Source organism: Dermacentor silvarum, chromosome 1, assembly GCF_013339745.2.
Source record: "Dermacentor silvarum isolate Dsil-2018 chromosome 1, BIME_Dsil_1.4, whole genome shotgun sequence".
Taxonomy (NCBI): Eukaryota; Metazoa; Arthropoda; class Arachnida; order Ixodida; family Ixodidae; genus Dermacentor; species Dermacentor silvarum.
In genome coordinates, this window is record NC_051154.1 from 121,067,793 (window position 1) to 121,080,222 (window position 12,430).

At 45.0% G+C, this 12,430-nt stretch overlaps 1 protein-coding gene across 3 annotated transcripts in view; it reads right to left on the reverse strand.

Moving 5' to 3' along the window:
• The window catches only part of LOC119435943 (cell division cycle and apoptosis regulator protein 1), a 214,492-nt gene that overhangs the window by 36,461 nt on the left and 165,601 nt on the right, over positions 1 to 12,430 (reverse strand). For all 3 annotated transcript variants that reach the window (XM_037702648.2, XM_049660883.1, XM_049660882.1), the window contains 2 exons: positions 8,829 to 8,924; positions 5,145 to 5,234 (listed from right to left, as the gene is read on the reverse strand). In XM_037702648.2, coding sequence (XP_037558576.1) covers positions 5,145 to 5,234; positions 8,829 to 8,924 — 186 coding nt within the window. The remainder of the gene's footprint in view (positions 1 to 5,144; positions 5,235 to 8,828; positions 8,925 to 12,430) is intronic.

The following is a 12,430-nucleotide window of genomic DNA, read 5'->3' on the forward strand; positions in this document are numbered from 1 at the left end:
CAGAGGTTTTGGCACACAAAACCACATACTTTAATTAATTATTTTTAGCTGTGAATGTGGCGTGCGACAACCTTGAAGAATATTTCCTCGTACCGGAATAAGAAATAAGTGCGTGTTGGCGTTTTCACATCAGATGGGTGGGCGAGTATTGAGGTGAAGCTGCCACGATGGTTGGCGTACCATTCTGTTCTCGTATGTACTAATCTCGAACGCGGGCACCTAGTGCATTTTCTTATTTACATGGGATCTAGCGGCCGGAAAGTGTATCATACGATCGCAGTTTGGTGATGTACTGAACGTTGGTGCCGAAAAATCATGTTTTCCAGGAACGTATGAAGCGATAAAAAATAATCGTAACTCTACTGGACCATTTTTTTGTGTTCCCGATTGGGAACGTTGGTGCCGGAAAATCATACGCATAATGGGATCGTGTGAGGTCTGTTAGAAAAGTATCCAACTTTTTTTTTTTTTGCGAACACCTGATCGATATGAAACAAGTGCGCTTTCATCAGTCGACCTTGAACCTTCGTGCACATGCCCTAATTATTTCCCGCCTGCCGATAGCGTCAGTCGCTGGGACGCAGTGGTTGAGTGAGGTAGTGCGCAGTGCTCTCGTCGTTTTTTTTATTGCAAGGAAAATGACGGAGCGACTGGAGCAGCGCTATTGCATCAAATTTTGCCAGAAACTGGGCGATAGCCAACTGGAAACCATTCGGAAGATTCAGACGGCTATGGGCAGCACACAGATTAAGGAGTGGTACAACCAGTTCAAAGACGGCCGCACATTGGCAGAGAGCGAGCCACACTCCGGTCGGCCATCAACATGCCGAAATGACCAGGTCAACGCTGTGGTGATGCGAGACTGTCGTGTGACTATCCGAGAAATTGCGGAAGAGGTGGGCATCAGCACTTTTCCGGCCATTCCATTATGACCGAAAATTTGGCCATGAAGAGAGTTGCGGCGAAATTCATGCCGAAGCTGCTCACGGTGGAGCAAAAGCAACTTCGTGTTGAAGTCTCACAGGACATGCTGGATTCCACAAACAGTGACTACGACTTCATGAACACCATAATCACTGGTGACGAGTCTTGGGTGCATGGGTACGACCTGGAAACCAAATCCCAGTCGTCACAGTGGAAGCATTCCACGTCACCAAGACCAAAGAAGGCCTGCCAAGTGCGCAGCAATGTCAAAGTGATGCTGACTGCTTTCTTTGACTCCCACGGTGTGGTACACCACGAGTACGCACCACAGGGTCAAACAATCACCAAAGAGTACTACAGGGATGTCCTTCGTCGCCTACGTGATGCTGTGTGGCGCAAGAGACCGAAGTTGTGGTCAACAGGAAATTGGCTCATCCATCACGACAATGCTCCTGCACATTCCTCGCACTTGATTCAGACTTTTTCGGCGAAAAACCAGACTCCTGTAGTTCAACAGGCTCCTTAGTCTCCTGATGTGGCCCCCTACGACTTCTGGCTGTTTCCCAAAATCAAGAGGCCATTGAAAGGAGGGCGATTTCAGACAAGAGAGGACATTATGGCTGCAACGACAGCTGAGCTAAACTCCATTCCGAAAGAGGCTTTCTCGGAATGCTTCCAACAATGGCAGCACCGCTGGGAGAAGTGCGAGGAGTCCCAAGGAGACTACTTTGAGGGTGATTAGGTTTCCAACGCTCCAGTTATGCCAGTTTTTCTTCGGCCAAAGGTCGGATATTTTTCTAACAGACCTCATATCAACCAGGTTCTACTGTATAGTAAAAGTTTAACTGAGAAAAGTGAATGAATCTAGCTTGTTTCCTGGCACCACCAATGAGTGCATTACTCCATGGCAACATTGCCATGTGGTGCACTTGTCGCATGAAAAGCAATAGAGTGTGGGAATTGCTGCTAAGATGGTGGCAAATATGGAAGACAAAAGCAGTACGAGCATCAATCAAAATGAAGCAACTGAGTATGCATCCTTATAACACCACACCGAAAAAATCCAAGGGGACACTTAGTGTTATCTGTTATTTTTTTATACACTGCATGTTCATATGTAAGGGATGCACTTTCTTTGTTAAAATTTGATTCGAATTTCAGGGCCTGGCCACCACATATAAGCCGCACCCCCAATTACAACAGCCCAGAAAGAAAAAGAAAATTTACGTGTATAAACCATGCAAATAACAGCACACATCGCTCAAATCTTTGCAAAAACAGTTTCCATTTGCGGATGCACGACTTGTCCAAGTCGTATTTTTGTCCAGCGGCTCTGTTCCCCCCCTCGGCGATGATGATAAAGCTGGATTAACCTGACAGATGTGATCGCAGACGAATCACACGTCATGTGCTGTAAATCGGATCACTACACAGCTAGCATTTACACGACAGAGGATAACAGCATGGACGGAGCTGCTCTCGCATGAGCAACGGCGATGGATCAAACGCGACCAAGCCATAAATCCCAATGGCGACTTGACTCTCCGTTGTATTGTGAAGCACTTCGCGTGGACCGAGGGAGTGCCGAGGGAACGTGTGACGTACGAGTTTGCCGGCACTGCGTGCACCATTCACTAACTAGTTAACACAAAATGGCGGCTCGTGAAGAGGAGAATGGGCAACCATAAAGGAGCGGAGAGGGGCGCTATCTGATGACGGCAGTGGGCACTAAGTGCGACCAGCCATGACGTCAAGATTTACGGTGCCGTGGGAAGCAACACGCTAATCTCACATGAAAGACACGAGTAGCAGCTGGTGCGCTGTTGTGCGAGTTGGCAGGTATGCTGCTGAGAGCATAGTCAGCAGCATGGTATGTTCGAATTACCCGCTGCAAACGCTTAAGCGTTCGAATTACTGGCCATTTTCGCAAATTGAAATACAGTCAAACCTCGATATAACGAACCTCGATTTAACGAACTATTTTTATTTCCTGATCTAAGTTCCATTGAAAATCGTGTAATCTTTTTCGTGATTTAATGAAGTAATTTTGTGACACAGTTTCGATATAACAAAGTTTTCGGCCATTTCAAGCATGTACTTGAAGCCTGTATGTCCGGTAAATTTAGCAAAAAAGTATAAAATGTTGGCCGAGAAGAAAATTATTTGCAAGCGTTCTTCCGCATGAAAAAAGTTCAAGTGGCAAAAACACCGTCAAAGCGCGCGTGCCAGGACGCAGAATGCAGGAAACAGCGCCGTGCCATTTGTCACGTAAGAACTTGCGGAGGCCGCGAAGCACACGGCAGCTCTGAGCGCTTGGAGAAACACGCAAGCTTACGATTCCTTCAGCGCAAGGGGGGTGGGGAGGGGCCCGTGGGGCGGTAACCTGATAACAAGTACGCGCTAGAGGCTGAAGGGGGGCCAGGGGAAGCGCGCCTATGTGCCCACTTCCCCTAGTGCGCGCGTCTCCTCTCCTCTACCCTTGTTGTAGCTGCGCATGGCTGTCCATACGTGGGCCACGCACTGTATCTTGGAGGTAATCTTCAGCAAGTGCAAAGGTGGAAACGCAGATAGTTGGTGCCTTCATGTGCATTTTGTTCCCGCACGTCTTGTTTGCTGGTCGCGTAATCTCCAATTTTCGAGGCCCAGTGCAAAGCGTTCGTTCGCATTGCAACAGCGAGTGATCTTTTCCTGAGCGTGCATGACACCGATAAAACTACGAACCTTACTTCGAGTAGTTGTCTCTTTGCTATCACCATCAATGCTCTGCCTTTCTGGCGAAACTGCAATATTCTTTTTTTTGGGACAAATATCCGTTTTTTTTTTTTTTGCAGTTTTGATTTTTAATTTGAGGGCGCTATCTGATGACGGCAGTGGGCACTAAGTGCGACCAGCCATGACGTCAAGATTTACGATGTCGTGTGAAGCAACACGCTAATCTCACATACCGCAAGCCACGCTGATGCAGTGCTCTTGGTGTGATCTGCACCGCGTGTGCTGGCACTCATAACCATGCTATTTTTGCCTGATCTTCTTGCCAATCGTTTATAAGTGATTACTGACAAGATACTATCCACCAGGAATGTTCTGGGGATATGTGAAATGATTTTTACTGCTGAAACATTAACACCTCGAATTAGAGAAATTCACGCTTTAACAAAGTTTTTTTGCTGCAAGTACAGTGTCGTTATATCGCGGTTCGACTGTACAGTCAACAACTGCTTTGGATATGCTTCCTTTTTCATCCAGCCCCACAGCACAGCCACTAACTAGCCTTATAGATTTGGTGTATAAGGATGACTAAAATTTCAGACACTTTACAGCACATCGTGCGATAATTCAGATTCAAACGGCACAACCGTGTGCTAATATGGCTACCAAGTCAAGCAGAAATAGCAATATTTTCGTTTTGAGACATCACTGGCATAATCTTCGGCAATGTCACCGGTGCTCTGTGAAACCGAAACTAGTGAAGCCTAGTCGATCTAGTAGTCGCCGATAAGAATTCGGTGCATGCATTGACTGTACATCTGTAGCAACAGCATGCCAATGGTCGATATACAGGCCACAATTTTGTAGCGACGCCTTCGCTCGGCTCTGCCACTCTTATCATCCACTGTTCATGGCCGGCTGATTCCACTAATAACGTGTGCAGAGCATCAGCCTGACCAATGATGACGCACAAGTGTGAAAAGGAATACAGCCGCCGACCGATAATTTGAACTTGACGAGCACCAACAAAATGTCCGAATGATTGGGAAACCAAAATACTGAATTCACCCAAAAATAATTGATTTTATTCCACAAGTGGCCCAAAAAAGGTGTGCCGTATTCTCAGATCGTCAGTTTCAAAGATACCTTGAATTTCGCATGACCATAGCGCAAGATACATTGGTGTTTAGGAGCGATGGCATTCTTGGAACAGTGCCAAGCTCGTTATCTTTTGCATGACTAGTGCAAGACCTGGCGATGTCTATGAGCTATGTCATTCATGGCAAAGTGCCAAACATGGTATCTTATCACTGTGGGGAAATACTGCCACGTGGTGCTATTCACGCAAAATATTGTGTAAATCAAGGTACCTTATCCTTCGAAAGTGATCGCTTATGAATACGGCCAAAGTTTGTCAATGCATGTTGCTGCGCTCACATATGCTTGCCATGGGCCTCGACATTTCGTGGCTGTAATTTTCCAGCGCTCCTCAGCTTATATGTATCACATACCTTGCGGTCTCGACGGCGGTCCGACTTCCGATCATCCCGACGATCACCTTTCTTGTCCAATTCCACCTTACTAACATCTTTTTTCTTTTCCTATAAAAGGAGAGGACAAAAATGCATTAAAAACCATAAAGACATATTAAGTTACATGCTGTTTACATAACAGACTTGGACCTAACAAGGCTCAAATCAAAAGTTGTGAAACATCTGCCACATCAATGCACTGCACAGGATGGCAGTGTCGGCTACTGAAAGAAAAAATTGCCAAGTTTAGCAGGTTTTCAGTCACATTAGCACCAATTCTGCCTTTTAGAACTTTTTTAAATGATGTGAATAGCTAGCACATTGCCCTTGTAAATTTCCACAAGGAACTTTGGCTAAGTTAAATGCTTCAGCCCCATTTTATCAAAAGGAAGATTCATGCACCTCCATTTGTCCCTACTTTTAGGGACATACCAAAGAGCTCATTAGTGAGCCTTCTGGGTGTATCAAAGCTCCTTTTCTAGGCAAAGCACAATGCTGATACCCAATACAGCTTTGATCACTTACAAATTACTTTCTGTAATACAGCTTCTGTGGGAAATTCCCACAGACAAGCGAAGTAGCGAGCGTGCATCTCAACGAGGTGCGCTGGCCAATGGGAGGGGAGAGCAACGGGGGCGATGCGGAGGAGGAGATGCAGAGCAAACAAACAAGGAGCGGAAAAAAGAAAGAGCAGCGGCAGCATTGCAGTGCGATGTGGGCACGCGGGGGTTGCCTAGGCAACAAAAAAGCCTTTGCTCAGCCGCTTATCAGCGGCGAGTGCTCCACACTGAATGCTGCTTCAGTTTGTGTGCGCCCACGCGATGCGCATCGCCATGAAGCGCAGATATTGTGCTTAAGCCTCGGCTGGTAAAACATAAAACTATTACAATCTGTTTTTATTCCAAATCGGCCATTAGCCCTCCATGATAGGTCAAAATGGCCCCAGCTCTGCCTATATGGGCGATTCCAAATTGGCCATTAGCCCTCTGTGATAGGTCAAAATGGCTCCAGCTCTGCCTATATGGGCGATTCCAAATCGGCCATTAGCCCTCTGTGACAGGTCAACATGGCTCCAGCTCTGCCCATATGGGCATAGCGGCCACCCATATGGGCAGAGCTGGAGCCATTTTGACCTATCACGGAGGGCTAATGGTCGATTTGGAATAAAAACAGATTGTAATAGTTTTACATTATGTAGACTGCTGTCAGTTCAAGCAGAGTTTTTAGGCTTTATGTCCACATACAAGCACCCGCTGTTTCTACCAGTACACATACATACAAACTTGGCAGGCGTTCACAGGAGTTGCCGCGGCTGATTGCTCGAGAAACCAAACTCCACTTCACACGCATTATTGTCAGTTCCACTTGTGCACGTGACTGCATGCCCATTCTCTACGTAATCGTCTATGGGTACCAAGATATCAAGGCTGAGATTCCCGCAATGGCATGCCGCCTAGCACCCCTGCTGACTAGGCCTAACCAGTGCGCCTCATTCGGTTTAGGCGACCAAAGTTGCGGTTTGGTGCGAAGTCAACGAAACACGTTGCAGTGACTGTATGGCACTTGGGAAGCGGAGGAACCAGCTTGATAACGAAAGTGAGGGCACAGGTGGCACGAGCAACACTCGAATGGTGGCAATTTGGTCTGGAGTCACCATGTTTTTCACATCACGCGTATGCCGATCGGTCCAAGAAACCGAATGAGACAGTGTACAATGTCCGAAATTTCAGTCGCCGTTCTACATTCTGTGAAGTTGGTGGCAGTGCTGTGGGGAATTTCAAATATTCAAGCAGGTTTTTTTATATGTAGTTTTTTTGTTTGTCTGCTTCATGTAAAGACTGCGGCTCCTCAGACATTACTTTCAATGTTCATAAATTTAAACGGACACAAACATCTCGGTCGCATGCTTCCGATTCTCAGGTACGCGCAGCTGCTTGGTCTACACGTTTTGCACATATGCGGCCTTTGAAGAATGTTGTTATGGTTATAGTGCGGATATTCGTGACTCCGGCGACTTACTATGCGGTCTATGCTGCATTTCGGGGCGCAAATTCACTGCCTAAGAAGAATGCTAAGATGCGTCATCCCTAGCACATTAAGGAAGCATGTGCTCGCACAAAGTACACAAGATATATGACAGATGATGAAGAGGCACACGGAATACCTGGGCCAGTTCACCGCGGCCACAGATCGTGCATCATACAGAAAGCAGGTTTTGACTCATGATGACAGACAACGATCCCTGCAAAAATGTGTAGACCTAATCTGCATTTACCACAAGTTCACACTTCAAATGTAGCAGTGTTTCCGGTGAAAAGTCTAATGCTAAAACCCTGCTGTTATTCAGCAGATACAAATGCTTGTGAACTGCGGAAATTTGATGGCAGAACACATATCTTAAAATGCAGCATCATGCTGCTAAATACTCTTTCACATGCAGTAGCACATTTTTATCACATTACCAATGCTCTAGCGCCTCAGGATTTGTGCACGCAACGTATCTCCCAGGAGAACACTACCCTGGCAAGGCCGTGGATCAGCAGCTTTAATTCGTTTGCATATAGCTCTAACATTCTATATTGCATGTGTCGGCATCGTTCCAAATGTTCACATCATGACACGCTTAAAAATTTCCTTAAAAATAGGTGAATATTTGGTACATTCAAAAGTGTCCTGTCGCTAATTGTGTTGCTGACAGTGTACTCCAGCATTCACATTGTGGATGTCTGGTGCCATTGTCAAGGAGAGCCACTTAACCTGATCAGCATCACTGATGCAACAGCAGCCAGTATGGCCATGTACAGCCACCATCAGACTCCAGACTCAATACAAACACAGAAGACACATTTCTAGCGATTTAACTTGGACAAACACTATCTGTTAAGAGCAAATATTAAGTGTTTTGGAAAGAATATGCATTAAGCTAGGAAATTCAAGGCAACAAATCCAGAAATCACTAGCATCCCCTGCAGTAGAATCAAAAAGGTGCTTAAGGCATGCTCAGCCTAAGTATGACGGCTGCTGTACATTGCGCTACCAATATGCTCAGGCTTCCAGCATGGCTACTCTTCTTGTAATGTAGGTCACTAATGTCAAAAACTACCTGCAAAAATGCGTTGACCTAATCTGCACTTACCACAAGTTCGCACTTCAAATGTAGCAGTGTGCACTGCAGCACTGCAGCACTGCATGAAAGGAACTCCAACTAGTTTGAATGAACTCTGCTTTATTACAACTAAATCCTGGTCCATTTGACGTTCAAGTTGATGAGATTTCACTTTGCTCAATGGTTGTTAGCACATACTGTTTTTGAGATATTGTTATGCATTATATCCAAGTCTTCAGGATTGCTATGCCATACTTGGAATAAACTTGAAAGTCAACTGCGTGCCATCCCCTCTATTTACCGATGTGCAATGGCTAAGTTACGTGACCCTCATGTTGGCTCTTGCTTTCATGCTGCAACAAGCTGAGCAAACCATAACCACGGGTGCTGAAATTCATGGCACTACTCAGGTTAGTGCCCCATTATCATTGTCTGAGGACTTCTCACACTACTACTAGGTAGCTGTGCAAGCAAGATACAACAAGCAAATAAACCATTCAATAATCAAGTTAGGTACACATGCCACAATGGAATGATTTGCATCCTAAGTAACGTACCTCTTTTTGCTCAGGAGCTTCTAGTAGAGCCCTGTAGATGTTGAAACCAAAGTCTCGAATCAACATTTCATTGAAGAGCTCTGCAAATAGCGACACCTTGAAGAGAAAAAAATTATACACATTAGTAGCAACCTACTGCCACTGTACCTTGCAAAAGGCTTACAAATGCAATATAGTCAAGCATGATTTAAACAAGCTAGTGAAAGATAAAAACGAAATAATGAATGAGGTTGTATTGGTCAAAGACGAATATAAATCACATGACAAGACAAAGGACACAGAGCAGGGAGGACACGCACAGCGATGTACAGTTAAGTCACATCAACGAGGTGATGTGACTTAATGAAGTCGGTAGAATCGGCAATTCGATTCGTTATACTGAAATTTAATTAAATCAGATCTTTTATGCAATTAAGTACAATAACTGATAAATTTTTCTTACACAGAAGGGGCCGCAAAACTTTCTTAATTCTTGGTCAATCAAAAAATACAAATTTTGAATAAGAAAAAAACATTTTTTAACTCTTTCCGTACAGCGCCCATTGGGAATGGTTAGCCCTCTATCGATGGTTTGAAACGCCGCTTTTGAGACCTTCTGCACCACTCACGGACATACTGCGCTATTGGACGTGAAGGAGGAGAACTATATTTTAGTTTTCTAAGCACTTCGATTTTTTCCCGCGAGGCGGTGATTTTTAAACGCACTCCAAAGTTTCGTGATCGTCAAAGGAGAATGAAAAAATGGCCGCCTGCTATCGATGGTTTGAAACGCTGCTTTCGAGACCTTCCGTACCGCTCACGGACACACTGCGCCATCGGACGTGAAAGAGGAGAAACTATATTTTTGTTTTAGCCAGGCGGTGATTTTTAAACGCGCTCCGAAGTTTCGCGATCGTCAAAGCAGAACGCAAAAATGTCCGGCTCTGGAAATGGCACGCTTCTGGAGATCGCAGATATCACGATTCTGCTGCCTGTGCGGCTGATCTTATCGATACATCGAATAACAGCAAGTCAGAGGACATTGACTTTTCGTCGGACTGAAAGCGACGACTGAAAGCTGAAAGCGACGACTGAAGTCTGAAAGCGACGACGACGCAAACCAGCCCGGAACATCGGCGGCCACAGGCCCACCCAACTGTAGTGCTTGCAGTTAAATTTTTGTAGCAGAATACCTGTTCAATGAAAAATTTCGATTTTTTTGGAGATAGTTTCTAATAGACGGCAATACATTTTGTATCTCTCATAATTTTTGTAACATTTTTTTTTAGTAGATACAAGCACGTCTTTACAAACTTTGTTCAATTTTATCATACAATATTGATTTTAACAATTTATTGACATACATCTCGTTAATAAAACTTTTATGCGTGAAAAGTGCATTGATTTTGCTTTCTGTTTACGAATTAAATTAAATATAGAGTGCAGTAGTTCCTTCAGAAAAAAAAAAAACATCTGCCGTAACATGCAAAAAACACCTATTTTCCCCATGGTAGGGAAAGAGTTAAATTTGAGAGTGAAGGATGAAAGATAGTTTCATGCCGTGTTGGCGATATCTTCAAAATGACGGTACAACGCGAAGCCAGCCATGCTTTGGCGTCCACTACACCCCTGAGGCTGATAGTGTCGCCCGCAGTGGGACGACCCTTTCCGACGCTATCATGGAAAGTGCCAGCAGTGGGAGCAAATGCTTCGTCTGCCTCTCGCTTCAACGTGTCTCCCAACCTCTCGATTATGCAACCTTCAACATTAAATGCAAGGGAAGACAGCACACAATGTCAGGCCATCTCAGCTCGCCCAGTCTGCACACGCGGCAGATTACTATTAAAACAGGGTGCGGGCCGTGTATGTGCTTAGCCTCGCTGATAGCCATGCGCAGCCATGGCCACGCTGTAAAAGGTCACGCACCAATCTGCCTCGCCCCCCGTTTCCTTGTGCTCGTACGGAAAGACAGTGCTCATCAAGCCACCATCCTCCTTGGCTCACCTTCGCAAGCTTTCACTCGCACCTGAACCATACAGCGCACAGGGCGCGATAGGATCTTATTGTACTTGGGACTTTATACGGAATATGACGCTGCTCTGCTTCGGGGGTCGCTCTCGGTCGTGTGCAGCACGCGATTTGAGAGGTGTGTGCGCAAGCAGCCGCTTGTAATCTCTGATCATTTGATCATCTGCGTCTGCAGAGGCTACCATTTATAGTCTCCATATTCCTTCATGGTGGTAGGGAAATTTTGTTATTTGACTTCATGCATAAACACACTTCGTTACATTGAGGTACAAAAATACAAGATGTTCTGTGGACAAAAAGTTATAAAACTTATGGGTGTACGGCAGGCTGCACACATGTTTGCTTAGTGAGGTTGCATGGCCGGGTATCGCTACTGTGGATTGACCCATTGGACCTTCTCCCGGAAAGAACCACCTGCAGTTAGTCACCTTTGCACTAACCCCCCCATCCCCTTTCGTTGCGCTCTAAGTGCACCCTCGCTCTTCACAAGCCCGAGCTCCTTGCCAATGAGAGGTTGGCTTTACTATAAAGCTGTCAGCCAGTGGCTGAACTTACTTTATGTGTTAAATTCTACTAGCACAAAATTCAGCACTAAATCGAGCACATATTCATGGATTAGGTAGAACCAAATTCAAAGAACTGTGTCTGCTCCTGCACACCCAGGAATGTATTTGTTTCAGATACTCCTCGTATCCTACGGAATACTCGAAAATTTAGAATACCTAGTTTTTGAATTGAATACAAATATTAAAAATATAACATTCGATGCTGTCGAAAGTTTAATATTTCCACACCTCTACTATTCTGTATAGTACTTCGGAAGTCCTGGCACTATGGCGCAATTTATATGAATCATATCAAGGCTTTCTTTCTTTAACATAAGAACTTGCTGTGCTAATGTAAAAACTTTCTGCACGCACTGCACTTCCAGCAGTGATGCTGTTTACATCATGTAAGTGCAGAGTTGCCAGCACAATGGCACTGGCTTAACCATAGAGCTAGTGCTAGTCACCAAAGTAAAACATGTATCCCCACAAAGTACCGTAGGCATAGCAGTAACCTAAAGTGCCACAACCAGTGGGGTAGCAGGTTGGGCCAGTTCATAATCAATTCCTATTGCAGAGGAGAGTAGCATGAAGTGGGCATAAAGAAAAAAAAAAAAAAAAAAAAAAACGAAAAAGAGTGGTAGCTTATAACTTGGCTGTAAGCTAGAGTAAGTGGACATCTTTTGTCATCCTGGTTCCCACACTGCGCCACAGAAGTTAGTGCTCGTGTTTTTCTTTAATTATAGTCATCCCTACCCTTTGTGGTACACACCTCTGTTGCAGTCAGTTGCTGTTTGCACTGCAAATTAATATGAAATGGTAAATATGCTAGGCATAAAAGCACAGGTAGCATGGGCTTGTGAAGCATTGCCTTGGTTTGAAAGGCCCCAGTGCAAAAATGGCACAGTACGCTAGTCCAGGGGTTCTCAAGCATGTTCATTCCAGGGAACCCTGCTAAGCTCCATGAAGTGTCAAGGAACCCCCCCCCCCCCCAAGTTAACCCAATTAAAACGTCGTAATTAATGAAATGTCCATTTATCGAGGGTATCA